The sequence below is a fragment of the Oryzias latipes genome, chromosome 12, assembly GCF_002234675.1.
Source record: "Oryzias latipes chromosome 12, ASM223467v1".
NCBI classification, from domain to species: Eukaryota; Metazoa; Chordata; class Actinopteri; order Beloniformes; family Adrianichthyidae; genus Oryzias; species Oryzias latipes.
The window spans coordinates 11607110-11623320 of record NC_019870.2 but is presented as its reverse complement, the minus strand read 5'-3'; the positions used below and the strand labels follow the sequence as shown (position 1 = coordinate 11623320).

The 16211-nt window shown below is 37.3% G+C and overlaps 1 protein-coding gene across 1 annotated transcript in view; it reads right to left on the bottom strand.

Moving 5' to 3' along the window:
- The window catches only part of astn2 (astrotactin 2), a 326855-nt gene that overhangs the window by 71020 nt on the left and 239624 nt on the right, over window positions 1-16211 (bottom strand). The window contains exons 14-16 of the mRNA XM_023961099.1: window positions 4437-4561; window positions 2470-2574; window positions 2051-2230 (exon numbers count right to left, since the gene is read on the bottom strand). Of these exons, the coding sequence (XP_023816867.1) occupies window positions 2051-2230; window positions 2470-2574; window positions 4437-4561 (410 nt within the window). The remainder of the gene's footprint in view (window positions 1-2050; window positions 2231-2469; window positions 2575-4436; window positions 4562-16211) is intronic.

Sequence of the window (16211 nt, the reverse complement as noted above, 5' to 3'; positions counted from 1 at the left end):
TATTGTATGAAAAGCCATTAATAAATGAAAACTTGATTTTTTTTTTCATATTTACTTTTCAAATGTCCAAAAAGATACAGATTCAAGCAAGGGCTGTATTGTTCAACTTTAACCCTCCTGTTATGTTGCGGGTCGAATTGACCCGTTTTAAAGTTTGAACGTCTAGGAAAAATAGTTAAAAGTATTTTTTCAGCATGAAACTTCTCCTGCTTGCCTTAATTAGTGTAATCAACATATATTATGAATTTGGTTCATCTCACATATATGCAACCACCCCCTGCATGTTTATATCACATAGATCGTGTTCGGGTCAATTTGACCCAGCAGTCAAACTTGAGGTACAAGGATGTCTTATTAGTAGTAGTATTCCTTTATTTGCAGCTGTGAGACATATTTCACCCCAAACACACATAGACAAACACACATAGACAAACACACATAGACACACACGCATAGAAAAACACACATAGACACACACGCACGCACACACCCACACACGCAGGTGCATGGGTGTCATGATTTTTGACAGGAACGGTTTATGTTCTTGCGGGAAAACTCATAGGGGCAAAACAAATAAAATATTCTCTGCATGGGAGTCCTTCCAACATTACATAGGCAGATATTTACAAAATGAGCAACCAAAGCATGAAGATGACGGTCCAGGAGGCTCTGGAAGTCATCACTGATCATGATCAGAAGAAGACTATCTTGAGCTAAATTTTGATTCTAATGATTCTGATTTTGAACCAGATGAGGGAAATGCTATTCCTGTTCCTCCAAGCAAGACATTCATATCAAAGAATGGTGAAATACATTGGTCGTCATCCCCAAATATGCATCAGACAAACCTGTCTGCAGAAAACATGATAAAGACAGTGCCAGGGCCGCTAGAATGCCAGTGACTCATGTGACCCATGTCAATTCAATTAAAATCAGTTCAGTTCAATTCAATTCCATTTTATTTGTATAGCCCAAATTCACAACAACAGTCATCTCGATGGGCTTCGTATAGGTAATTGAAAATTGTTTTTTAATTAATAAAACATGCCCCGGGTCAAATTGACCCAGGAACATCCTCTCTGTTCCTCACAAATGAACATAACAGGAGGGTTAAGGTATATAACCTTATAGAGTCCAATTCTTTCTCTGCTCATGCTCCATTTCTCCAGGTTTCCTGTTTTGAAAAACCTTTATGAATACTTTAAAAGTTCAGACAGACTAAGGAAGAATGTGTTGCAGCAGTGGATACGACTCGCTCACTTCAATGAGTTTGGCCACTCTTGAGCCACGTTCACTCTGTCCTCGACAAAATGCACACAAGCAGCCACTTCCAATGAAAGGTCTATGTAAACGTGTTTAAATCTCTCACGTTCAGACGTAGTCTGCGCAAGATTCTACAGCAGTCTTTGGGCTGTGTGTTCTAAACAAGAGGGCATTAACTGCAGGTTGTAAGTTAAACCAGGTAGAACTTTGACCAACCAGGGACTTGAATTCGGTAGTGACGAATGGATGAAGTCTCTTTTATTTCACGGAAGTACCAACCATTTGGAGAAATAAATAATTGTGGTTTGGGCCCGGCTGGAATTATACGACACCGAGTCTTTCACGCATGAGAAGAGAACTGTGAAAGAAAAAGCCTGGAGAAAGATTTGCACCGCTTTGACATTTCCCATCAATCCTCTTCCAACTGGAAGTGGTGGAAAGGCGCTAGTGAACAGTAGAAAAAGAAGAAGAAGAAGCCCCTCCCTGCTTTTACAGTGTGAACACCACGGGCTAAATGCACGTTCTTGAATGCGCCTCAAATGCACCTGTGTACATAGCTTTAGGTGTCATGAAAGCAGATTAAGTTGACATCTTTTTAGGTGGTCCTCTTCAGAAGTAGGACCAAGCAGACAAAATGTCTCAATTTTTTATTTTTATTTTTTATTAAAAAGGTAATCTATAAATGAAATAATAAAGGTCAACCTAATTTCCCAAGTCCACTGACCCCTTCTTGAAGTTGATGTTACCCATAAGTACTATTGGTTTTGACCTATTTCATTAAACCTACCTTTCTGGTACTGCAGCCAAAGCTGCTGCTGCACTTTCTTGCTGGGGAAGTAGATGCTGCAGCTGAGCTCAGAGCCATAAAGCGCCTCAGACACATAATGGCTGCCGTATTCCTGGATAAAGGCCAGTAGCTCTTCACGTGTGCTGTCTGCAGAAAGGGTCTTCAGAACCTTAGAAAAGCCTTCCATGTCAAGAAATGGGGAAAAAAGACGAAAGGACAGACTGTCAATTTACTTAAATGCAGGTTGAATGTAAGGCAGAAAAAATGCATTTGATGATCCATCAGACATACTCATAGAGAAGCAGGCGTAGTTTTAGTGTCATTCAAAGAATTGTGTGTAGATGACAAATAGCAATAAGTCCCTGAGTTGATATACTTTGAAGAAATAAAAAACCCAGTTATATTGTCCAGGTGCTGACCTGTGGATAAGGTAATAGAGCTGAGTTTGACTTTGTAAAGATTGCTGCGTACTCTCCACTGCTGTACCATTGGGTAGCCTACTGCTTCACTGAACTGGGCACGGCCTGAGAAAGACATGTAAGAAAGAGACATAAAGAAACAACAGTTTTAAATGAATTACAGTGTGAAAAACTATAAAGTTGAGCTCAAATTCAGAACGAAGGAAAAATATAAAATCATAAAAGAAATAACACACAGACAGTGCACTGCTTACCTTCTGGTACGCATTATTGCCTTAACAACATTTATCATCACGGCCCACATCCCAGCTGCTCCCGGATCAGTGCTGATATATAGTGCAGCTCGAACTCCAATTGGATTGCTGACATTACAAGTACGAGCAATCTTGGCTTTCTGTGCGATTCAATTACCAAACTTTCACACCAGCTTAGAACTAAAGTCACGAAAGTGAAGAGCAAGGGAAAATAAATAAATAACTTAAGTGCTTACGGGAACCTTGAGCCTGTGGCTCTGGAAATCTTTTTGCACCTGAGACATTCATGCACAGTGAAAGAAAAGGGCAATTTAGCTTCAGTGCGTGCATGCATGTGCGTGTGCTCAATTTTGGAGAAAGCAAATCCCTAGAAGAATATACCAGGGGTCAGGGTGGACCAAATGCCAATTTAGCTAATGGAAGGATTAGGAACCAGAGGTGGAGTTGCACATCTCAAGCTAAATGTCTAATTGGCTCTGGCCTTCCACAGAGTCACATGGAACAGTCAGATAGACTGGTGACAAAGTGAAATGGTTTCTGTTTTTATTTGTCCAAACTTTTTTTTTTAAAATATAGTTATTACAAAACTCTCGCAGAAACAACCACTCAATGATGGAAGGCACAGCTCTTCACAAAAAAAAAAAAAAAAAAAAAAAAAAAAAAAACGTATTCATATAAAAATATAGACATTTTTCTTCATAAATTAAATTTTAAGGCAATCGACAATCTGGACCCTAGATCAGTGAGCATTCTGTAGCAGATTTACAAATGTCATCAATGAAAGGATTTGAGTGCTGAATACATTTCAATGAGGATAAATACAGTCTGACTTCATTTTTAAAACACAGGAAATTCGGCTGATCTTTTTTCCACTTTTTTATATGAATATGATATTTTCCCCAAATCAGGAGGGTGGTTACTAATTTTGTTGTCTCTTTTGACAACTTACAAAGCAAAATATTTTTTTCTGTTAATTGTAAGAGGTTAATTCTTTGACTAAGCCAATTGTGAAAATCTAGCCAGAATCTTTGGATCACTGGACATGAAAAAAACAGGTGTCTGGTTGTTTCTGGGACGGTATGACAGAAATCAATATCATATTTGCTTTTGAAGTCGCTTAACTGAAGAATTTCTCTGTTCAAATCAAGAATATCACTTACAAAAAAATCTTGTGGTCAAATTTTTCCAAATATTTGGTCTCCCATTGTAAAATATCTGTTACTAAGAAAACTTGGCAAGTGACTAATACATCTAATTTTATTCAAATTTCAGGTTAAATGTTCCTGATTTGTTGTTGGGATGGACTGGTGTAGTGTCCTGAGTATAGCCTTCCTTTTTCCCTCGGTAGCTGGGATAGGCTCCATCAACCCCATGACTATATACAGGAAAAAATGAATGAATGTTCCTATTTTGTCTCTCTTTAGCTTTAATTTATGGTTAAAAAAAAGAATAGAAAGAGTCAATGAAAATGAAAAAAATAATTAATTTATTTAAAATTAAATGGGACTTGCTCCACACACACGAAAAATGGTACGGACTGCATCCCTTCTTTATTGGGTATATATATATATATATATATATATATATATATATATATATATATATATATATATATATATATATATATATATATATATATATATATATATATATATATATAGTTAATAAAAGAAAAAAGTTTGCAGGAGTAAAACCACACTCAAATACTCTCACCTGTGAGGAGTTGGAGATTGGGAAGAGGCTCTGACAGAACCCCACGACACTGTTCCTCCACTGGTAAGGGAATGACCATGAGCCCATCGGCCAACTGTGGGAAGTCCTTGATGAAGTTGTTATCTCTAAAATAAAAAGAAAAAAACAGAAGTACATACTCTTCTACAGGAAGATATGCAAATGTGAAGTATTTTATACTGTAGTTTTAGGATCATGAACCAAGCCAAAACCCTACACTCCATAAAAATAAAAAAATAAAAGCATCAAGCAATCTGCAATCCTTGCATGTTTCAGCTCTGGCATCCAGCTTCTTCCATCATTCAGTGAATAAGATTCCGAAATGTTGTTGGTTCTGTATGACCATGTTTCATGTAGTGGTTTGGATGTTTTACATAGAGTTTTTCTGCCTATCATTATGTAGTTGTACCATGTAGTAGTGGAAATTCAGAAAAAGTGGAAGTAGCAACTTCATAAATCTGTCGAAGCAGCTATTTAGCAACTTATTCTGAAGACATCTCAATGATAGAGTTTAGTCTTCTAGAGAAGGCTAGTGCTACAGTTACATGATGCAACACTTTTCTACAAAAGATGAACATGTTTTTTTAACCAACAGGACATTTTGGTTTCTCTTGTCTGAAAGGCTTTCATGAAGGACACAAAGGGATGAAGCAGCCAGGAGCTGGTTATTTCAGCGTGTGCTCTGCTTGTGATGCTTTACACTTTTTTTTAATACGGATTTATGGGTTGAGGAATTTATCTCGGAAACTCAGGTCAAAGATGAACAATTCTCCTAAAAGGATTTGGAAACTGTTGGTACACATTCTCTACTCTGTTGGACATGTTTGAAGACACTGTTGTCAAACAGAATCAACTTGATCCCACACATATACTGTATGAGGTAAAGCTCTGAGGTAGAAGCCACAGACTGCCACAATGCTAAGGTAAGGATTCAAAAACTTATTTTATGTCTATATCTGTGTCAATATTGATTCAAAAGAGAACAGGATACAAATGGCATGCCACATAAAGTGCCATTCTCTGTCTTTTTAAAGCTATGTTCACACTGCCCTCGACAATGAGAGTTCAATTGGCCACTTTCAGTGTAAACATGCCTTCACACATAGTTGGACAAGTTTTCATGACCTTTTTTGGGCTCCACCTTCAAAGCTAAACCAGGTCAAACTTTGACCAATCAGGGACTCTGGTTCATTATTGTCGTGTGGATGGTGTCCCTTTACATTTACAGAGGTATCAATCGTTTCTGAAAATGGATGATAAATGAGAATGTAAACATATACAACACCACCTTCTTCATATATCCAAATAAAGCTGTGAAAGGAAGAGTCTGGAACAAGATTTGTGAGATTAGCACCAATTTGACCAATCCTCTTCCAACTGTAGGTGGTGGCCATACAATGGTAGACGGTAGAAAAAGGAAAAGAAGAAGAATCTTTCCCTGCTTGTCCAGTGTGAACACCACAGACTAAATGCACGTTCAAGAACCCACGTTTAGGTCATCACATGCCCAACGACCATAGCTTCTGACCAAGCATACGGTCCCTTTTAATTCACACCATTTAAAGTACCTCTCCGATGCAAATAATTGTTTTTGAGTTTCTGACATGTACTTCATGTACTTCTTATAAAAGAGAACAAAGGAATTAAAAAATCATTTCATTTTTGCATTTCTGAGTATTTCAGGCAGGTGCCAAATTGCACCAAGCTGCTGAAATTGCACTGCTGCCAGACCTTTGCACCTTGCCTGTCGCTCAAACCGTGCTGCTCAGCTCGCATCTGTACCGCCTGCACCACGTGAATCACATTCGGTGTGCAAGCAGCTTAACCCTAACCAGTAATCCTAAACTTAACCCTTCCTCTGGGTTTGTGCGGGCAAGAAAAAAGTTCAACACTGGCCGCACGTATTTGGAAAATTTCTTGCGAATAGCCACTTTGTTTCTGGCATTTCATTTTATTTGCTGTGCAAGGTAATTCAATTATTTTCACAGTTCCTGAGACTTTGAGTCGGTGTCGTTTTTGCCTCCCTCCTTGTGTCAAGAAAGGGGGGATCAAGGGCAGAGGTAGTTAGCTCAGCCCCAATGGCAACGCCCATGTAGAGGAGATTTTGGAGACAGAGACTTCAGATAAACATGAAACATGGCTTTATAAGACATTTAGGTTGTGGGACTTTAACTGAAAAAAATTAAAAGCTTTTATTAGCAAAACATCTGCTTTTTGAGATGCCACACACAGGAACACAAAGACTAACCATCAATCACAATAATATCAGATGGTTAACTGACTCACCTATATGCAGAACTCAACCTTTCACTCTAATGGTCTGACCAAATTAGACAGCATCTTTGTCCATAAAAATGCATTAATATCTCCTTATATGTATGTGTATAAATGATTCTGTGATTGACTAAGGAATCTCTGTAACTGATTTGTTTAATAGTCTATGGTAACAAACAAAAAAAAAAACAACAAAATTAATATCTTCCTTAAATGCACGCTTTTTAAAATTAATTTCAATGAGTCACTCCTCAGTAAGTGCTAAAAAATAGAGAAATAAATACCAGAGAAATGCAAAAGCTTTTAGGATAGTGTAAGGCAAACCCCATCCTTGTTCAATGGATATGATTCTCTGGTTGAACTGAAGGAGTCAAGAGTTCATTCTCTGTAGAAAAAGCTTCTTGTTGATTTTTGAGAGCATGGAAAGCTGCAGCCACACACTCTCCCTTATCCACTTTCACAGGACTGAGTCTCATAGCTCAGTCCTTATGGCACGGAAACTCAGGAGGTGGGATGGGAAGTAGTTCTGCTGTTCGCCATATCAATTTTTCATCCTGTTTATCCCTGCTTCCTCTTCTCGCTTGCTTTACCCATAAAGCCTCCTAGAAGCAATCAAGGCTCTCTAGTCAGAATAGACGGATGGAAGGATCGACTCAAAAGCAGAGAGTGGGAGAGGAGAGGTGCTGTACAAGATTAGTGGAGCTTATGGTCCCAAAAACATATTGATTGCAAGAACTAAATCAGCTGACTTGATGCTGTGGCTCAGGGAGACTTTGGGGAGGTGTGGACCAAGACAGATTTCGAAGCCTGACCTTAAGCTCTATCCATGTCAAATTGTTGAAAAATGGTTAAGAGCAGCTATGAAGTTGCTCTAAACACTAAATTAATTTGTAAAATCAATACTATTTAAAGTCCCACTCCAATAATCTTTTGATCTATTTTAAATGTTTTTCCAGTGTTTTTTTAACTTATTTTTTGTAGCCACAAAAAAATAAAATAAAATAAAAAATAACCCTGTGTAGTTTCTAGGGCATAGTTTCTGCAGAGCAACAGGAGTTATTTAGAAACTCGCTTCTTTTTCTGCAAGTGGATGAATCAGAAGGGAGCAACTACAGGCTTCTTCTAACGACATTTTTTTTGTATGCTCACAACGATTCACAATGATTTAAATAAAGAAATATTTCTCTACAAATGTCCTCCATCCTGAGAAAAATGCCACAAGAACATGTTAAAAACACCCAAAACACAATTTTTACCTTTACACTTTTTCCTTCTTTTGGGAGGAATATAAGACACAAAGTCAACCATCTGTTTGTGCATTTCCTGTATTTTCAATGATCCTTATAGGTTTTATGCTGTGGCTGACTGGTGTGTGCGCATTGCAGGAAAGAAACTGGCATTTATTCTATTGAAAGCTCATTACAGGGAGGAACATTCATCTTAACCCATTTGACCCAAACCAAATCAACATAGTCAGCAACAGGAGACTGTTGCTTTTTTTCACAGAAAGATCATTTCCACCCCAAACGTATGATTGTTTACAAAAGCGGTTAAAAGTGTGTAGTGTGTCACACATTAGTAACTCTCTCTGGAAAGTAACCAGTCGTGCTTGATGTGTATTCTTTGGATCGATAATCTCTGACGTCTCTGAGGTTACTCCGCTTTACTTAACGTTTCCAAAAAACGGCGTTTGAGTGAGACAAAGTGAAGTTCGAGGTTCTGTTGAGATCACTCATTGGTCAACCTACCCTCCAATCAAAAGCAAACACCCAAATATGAACAATTTAGGCTTTAATAAAATCATAATACTCATTATAAAAAAAATCCCTACCCACAAAGTTGTATGTATATATATATATATTGCAAAATCCCAATCTGTATCAGATCGGTTATAACAACAACCTCCTGTTGACTAGGTGCCCATGGAAGATGGACAAAAAAGAAGAAGGAGGTGTGTTTGTTGGCATTAAGAGAAAAGGAAGGGCTGAAAAGTTTATGAATGAAGATGATAAACTTTGGATGTAGTGATTAACAAGACAAACTAGAGACATGGAAACCAACACAATGAAATGGAGAAAGGTGGATATACTGTGTGCTCCAGAGACAAGGTAGAAAAAGGGACTAAGACTTAAAGATTGAGAGGTTCAAGCTGTTTTATTGTGGTGTAAATGGAAAGACGATTCAAGTTGGACTGATCCTGAAAGAGAAGTGTGAGATAGGGCGATGAGTCTGAAGCTGGAAGTTAAAGGTGTGATGTTGAATATTGTCAGTGGTTATGCCCTAAAGGTGGGATTTGAGCTTGAGGAGAAGGAGAAATTCTGGAGGGAGATGGATGAGGTTTCCCTAGAGGGGAGAGAGTTGTGAATGGGCCAGACTTTAACAGACATGTGCAACAGACTTTGACGGATAATTCTCTGTGGCAACCTCTAAAGTCAGCCGCCGAAAGAATAAAGAAAGTCTATAAAAGGCGAGATTTAAACCAATATCTGAAAAGAAAAATGCTCTACATTGTCTGCTTGTTTTTCTTTTTTTTTTGTTTATTTAGTCATAGAAATCTGTTATTAGTGAAACAAATGAAAGAGTTATTAAGTGGCATCTTTAAGACAGCTATTTCTGTCTTGTATTGACTTATTTAATTTTTATTTGTTCTAAATTGGCTAATCATTACTAAGTATTTAGTTATTGATTCAAAGAGAGGAAAAATATAATTTCAGGGAAAAAAATAAACGTATGATTTACAAGGCACGCTCAAACAAAAAGTGGTTTTATGTATTCATATGTAGAGCAAGGTTGGAACAGAAGCAGTTTATACTTAAGACAGTGTCCAAACATAAATGAGTTTAAATACTCCAATGGTATTTTTTTGCATATTCTTGTGGCATTTTCCTCATGATGGAGAACATATTTGAAGAAAATTAATCTTAAAATTGGATTTCTGAGTTTTTCTTTATTTAAATCGCTGTTAGTCACCAACCACCGGGCCGCGGACCGGTAGAAAACAAAAGAAAACAAGAAAAAAAGAAAACACAATCTAAATGAGACTCTCCAAAACAAAACCATCTCTTCCCAGTGTATACACACATTTATACACAATGAAGTCGAAACAAATATGTCTACCCAACTTCTTCTTTCCGTGCAAGTCCTAAAATCTTTAAAGCACACGTTATAGCACAAGCTAAATCCAAGACGCACATCCAAGCGTTTTGTCTTCCTTTTCTTGCTACTGGGCCTCACTTCCTTTCCTCCGCCCCAAGAACCAGCCTCAGTATTCCTCCCTGCAGACAGACTCTAACAACTGTTTGCCTTGTACTCAGCCCATTACACAGTGGTAAACCTCTCTGGTTTGCTCTGCATCCTGTTACCCTTCCACACCCACCTGCTCTCTCCTCCGAAATGCAGACAGGCAACAAGGAGAGCTATTAGGAAACCCTTTCAGAATAAAAATGCTTTTTATGTCTTCTTTGTGACCTTCAAAATTTTGCAAATGTATCTGCCCTTGTCATGTGTCATCCTATTGAGGTAGATTATTTGAGGTTCAAGAAGCATGTTTCACATTTGTATTATCTATATTTATCAAAGCACACATTTGATCTTTTCCCAATGAGTGAGATTTATTTTAGGACTTTCAGATTATTCACAAATTAATTCAAATTCCTTTAAATGCTCTTTGTGGTATTATTTTTTAAAAGCAATTATCCAAAGATTGATTATGTTTTAAAAAAGTAAAATGATACTGGTGAAAAAATCTCTACACAATAGTATGGCTAGGAAGTTTTATGTAAAATATAGTGATTACATGTTGTTGTTTTATATATATTTTTTTTATATTTTGGTACCTAAATTGATTTTGTGAAGGCTGCAAATGTGCAATTATAGAAATATCCACTAGAGGGCGGTCTGTCTCTTTGTCAATGGAAAAACCATGGACTTGTGTGTTGTTATGGTACTACATTTAATGTGTGGATCCAAAAGTCTTCACTTTGATATGTTGGAACTAAAGCAACACGAGGTGGAACACAAGCTCCCTAAGCAATTATGTGAAAGGAAATAAACAACTGTGCTTATTTTAATGACATTATACAGTAACAACACCAACAGAAACACAAATGCGTTGTGTCTTTGTGTGTTTTGGAGAAAACTGCAGGTCGGCTCACCTCAGATCTGCACTGCGAAGGAGACAGTTTGAAATGTCTAGTCAGGAGGTGATTTTAGCTCAGAATGAAATGGAAAGCTCACTTCTCCACTGGGATAGAAGAGGAGAGAACAATTCATCCTGAGACGGGGTTGAAGATTCAAGATGGGGTGGAGCTATGGTCGTTTAACTGATAGACACATAGGATTTAGACTCAAAGGCGGAATCTGTCAGCACTCTTGAAGCAAATCACCACAAAGGAATCTACTGCCGACAGAATTTAAGCCAAAACCAGACAACACTTTGAACTGAGCCTGCGATGCCACTGGGTGCCAGTATATCCCACATGCAGGGCTGGACACAGAAATTACTGCAGCATGGTTTGTAAGTTGAATTGCTGTCAGTGGATGAAAGAGAACCAGGAAATAGGAAGGAAATGCCTTTACTTTATATTTAAAAGGAGAAAATCTCTTTCTTGTTTGACTTAAAGGATACTTTTTCCAGGCACTTCTGCTCCTTCTATTGTCAACAACTGTTGTAAAAGAGTATGCAGTTCACCTCATCTCATATTTGTCTGTGACAACAAAAAAGATGACAAACGACAATGCAAGAGAAGCTTGTTTCCCTGCGCAATGCACATTTTCCACACTAAATATACTGGCATATACTGCTTTCATGATGATTTTGTGATGCACATAGAACTAAAAAAACGAGGATTTACAATACAAGCTTTCTAAACTACTACAGGATCATTTTGCAGCTGCTGGTGGATAATATCAGTTATGCTCATGTGGAGTCTTAATCTTCTACTTTAACACACGCTGTAGAGTCGAAAAAAGGGCTCCAACGGAAAATTGGGATTGTCCCATGGTACAGCATGCTTGATACTTGTTCTGTTAGGAAACATTACTGAATGGGATGATTAGTGAGTCTGATGGATACTAAGACAAAAAGAAAAAAAAAATGAAACCTTTTCTGCATATCACTTGTCCTAAGTAGAGCGTATGGAAAAGAGATTACTTTTTTTTCCTCTTCAAACATTGAGGTGAGGATAATTGTTTTTCTTGAGTTATAATAGGATTTGATATTATCTAAAAACTTCTTTTACGTATTGGCCTTATGCTTTAATAGATCATGCGATCTAAAAATGCACATTTTTATTTGTTTTGGGAATCTGCATTTTATATTATTTTATATTTTAAATATATTTTATATTTTTGTAAAAGTAAGTTGAAAAACTCTTAGAGGTTCTCGAAATAATTAATAAAAAGCAAGTCTGTTACATTTAACTTTTAAAATGTTCTAGTGTGTAGCAGTAAAGGTTGTGCAGAAGTAAAAGAAGTGCACCTCCATAACTACCTTCTTCACAATGGCCTCCTTTAACTCTTATATTGTGATTGGGTCAATAGACCCATTTTCACACTTAAAAATCTGTCAATTTTGACCCAAACAGATTATAAGGGTTAATAGGAAGCATGCTGACTGCATGAATTTAGAACTACTCACCAAGTCCAATCCTAATAAAATCACCAACCCCAAGCATTATTTCCAGTAAGTAAACATATCATATCACAAGTGCTATATTTCTGAGGTTGCTGTTCCCTCATAAGAATGAGAAAAAAAACACAATGTAAATTGTTGCTACTAATTCATTACTGCAGTTTACAATATGTTGTCTTATGTTTGCTTTAAAAAATGGTATGTGACAATCATGATGTCTCACCTGTTACGGAGAAAAATACAGACGAAGAGTGGGGGAAAAAGACAAAAAAATGAGCTACTGGACATAGAAAATACACTTTGTAAAGATGGAAGTGAATTGTAATCTTTCAATTTTGGTTGAGGTTGATGTTACTGTCCAAAAACGAAAAACAGTGAAACATTTTTGCTGGAAGACTGCTGTGTAGCTAGTAGATTGATTGTACTTGTACGTCCAGTGCAGGAGATTCACCAAGAAAGAAATCTGCTGTTGAAATGTTTATAGAAGTAAAAAAAATAAAAATAAATAACATCCTGGAGTTTAACATTTAATGATAGAATCTTAGTTCTTATCCTGTCATTTTACTACCAATCCTTGAAATCCATCCAACAGTCTGCTAAACTGCAAAGCTGATGAAAGTTTGATTTGTAGCCAATAGAAGTGCATGTAAAATATGAAGCAGGTGTAACAGATATTATTTTAATACATAGTGTAAGTGAGGCCAGTCAGAGGAGTTATAAGGGAGACAAAGAACCAGTGAAAGCTGGAGTAGGAATTAAAGACTTATTACAAGGCAACATCCACACAAAGCCAAATTCAAAGTGCAATAAAACAATCAGAGATGTTTACCGTGAGTGCTGTTAAAATCTCCTATCACAGCTGCAGCTTTGGCTTCACTGACAAATGATTCTACCGAGAGGAGGAGATGTGGTGACTTGTCATGGCCAATATTGATTAGGCCAGGGAGTTGATGCTGAGAATGAAACTGCCTCTAATGGAGCTATGGAGTTTGTATCGAGTGACTGAATGTGTCACCACCATGAGTAATCACATATATGAGTCATGCTGAGAAGGATGTGGAAAAGTATTACCGCCATTCCGTGTTGGATTCTTATTAGAACGCATGCATAGAATACAAACCACAGAAGTATTCTGTTAGGAACAAAAAGAAAGAATGATAGTTTGACTTCTTTGTCTTTTATGACATCCTTTAGGAGTAAGGTTACTCTTATTCACACACAAACTTGTTTTCCACCATTATGAGGATTTTATTTTGATATAATGATTGATCGAATGACCCCCCCAGCATTCCAAATAGGAAATACCCATTGGCTCCAAGAAGCCAAAAACCCATAGACTTCTATTGAGAAAATAACAGCTTACTCAGTTATTCAATTTGTCAGCTCTACTACCTTGTCTTTAAACATGTTCTTTTCTATTAGATTTTTTCTTTTTTGCAAGTTATTCATCATTCAGTATAAGCCTGCGGTGCCTGCTGGCCCCCATGTCGAACATTCAAAACATTTGATTGGTAGATTTTCCCGAGCCTGAGTGATAGGATTTCCAACAAGATCCTTCCTGATTGGTGACTGTAGTAGCAATAGATACATTGACTCAGGCCGACTGACCAATCACTGCTTACTGACATCATCTGGTTACAAATAGCGGGGTCCAATATCGTGAAAAAATGGTGACTGAATTGACAGTCAATGAACAGAATGTATTCTACAGGCATTTCCCACAATCCTCTAGCCCTTAACCATCACAACTGTCTAATTTTAACCATAATTCTAACAACTCATCGATCCCACATCCTACAGATGATCCCTAAATGTCTCTCAACCTCCAAAGATTGACCTCGCAAACACAAGAAAACATGTCTATACATCCATCCATTTCCTATACCTGCTTATTCCACTTCAGGGTCACAGGGGCCTGAACGTTGCCGTGCGTTCACCAGACACATGTTTTTAGACTGTGGGAGGATCCCGGGGTACCCGGAGAAAACCAACGCATGCAGAGGGAGAACATGCAAACTCCACACAGAAAGATGCCAGCCAGAACTTGAACCGGGCGTGAATGCTAACCACTAAACCACAATGCAGGTCTCCACACACATTTCTGCTTGAAATTGAACTTTATTTCTCATTCCATGCAGTCAGGATGATTAAGAAAACAACTAGTATTCAACAGAAAGTTGAACAAGAGGATAAAAATGAATAAAAATGCCTCTGAAGATCTCTCAAGACTTATTAAACATAAAAGGCATAAATAAACTTCAAACAGAATTTGATCAACAGTGTTTGGGCAACATTGGGCCTTCTTTGTATTCTGCTTGTTTACACTGTCATTTAAATAAATTATATCACCCTTTAGGGTGTGGGCACATTTAGTTATTCATTAATAACTTCCAGTATGACATGACTAACGGACGTGGAGCTAACTTTTCTAGTAGCCATTTTTAAAGACAGGCTATGGACATCCTGTCACAGGGAAGCTAATTAACTGCCTTTAAAGTACAGCTCAGAATAAGTAAACAGGCACATGCTCAGTGCAGCTTTTTCCAGGTTTTAAAATAAAACAGATAAGTGGCTGGAGATAGCTTTTATTTATTTTTTTTTTATTTTTTTTATTTTTTTATGAATAGATGTCTATGAATTATTTATTACCAGCAAATTTACAGACCACGATGACAGTAAAAACCAGACAGAGGGATGCGGAAGGACTGAAGATAGATGGAGGAAAAAAGAGCATTTCAAATGCTGTGGTAGCACCTTATGATAAAAAAACAAAACTAAATGAAATTCTGGTCAATAAATGACTCAACACTGTTTATGAGAAAATGATCAAAAACCTGAACCTGAGCATTGATTTTCTGACTCTAAGGCACACGTGATTTCATCAATTGTGCACACCTGCACAACAGCATCACCAGCTGAACTGATTAAACCCACAAAAATTCTTAAGGTGGAGGTTTTAAAAAGGCATGAGAAAGGGTTTAATGAAAAAATCCAACGTTTAATGAAGAGCCTGGAGTTTTTCACGAGAGAACTTCTTAATCAGTAGACTTTCAATTTAATGATGAAATTGCTATTTAGTGACTTCTTCTTTTTCTCTTTAAAAAAAATCTAATTTGAAATAAATGAGATGCAAAACTCAGAAAGAAAATTAGTATTCATGTAAGAATAAATTGTAGAAAGAGTAAGGTGTTTTAGGGGTTACATCTGTGTTTTCCACTGCATCCAAATTCCTGTAACTGAGATGAAAAACACACACATATGTGCACACACACACACATACATACAAGATTAGTAACACCTTTTAATCTCTTATGTGCATGACAGCCAAAGCCTATTCTGCTGTAACAGGGCTTGACAAGTATGGTTTGGGGTGGCATTCGGCTCCTACTCTTGGGCAAGTAGAGAATCTCATACCATTGTCCTATTGGGCAACAAAAAAAAGAAAGAAAAGAAAGACATGATTACTTCTTTATTTCTATATTAAAACCTGCACTCTTCTCATTAAATGGCCACTACGCATACATCTTTTAGAAACCAAAGAATCTAATTAAGATTTATTGGTGCATGTGATAATGATTGTGTGTTTATTTCGGGTTTCAAGATGCATAAAAGAACCGTTAACTTCCCCAACAAAAAGAGCCGGCCTTGATTTAAAAAGGCATGTTTAATTTATCACGATACATCACGCTTGTTTTTTTCCAGCTACAAGTGCTACAATTAAGTCAAGAGTGCTGGTTGGTAAAAAGCTGGTGTGATCCAAGTGATGTGAATGGGATCTGAAGTTAGGAGGCACACACAAGTGCCACCTGTGCAGAGGGACATCTGCATGTCTGAATGCAACCCTTATATTT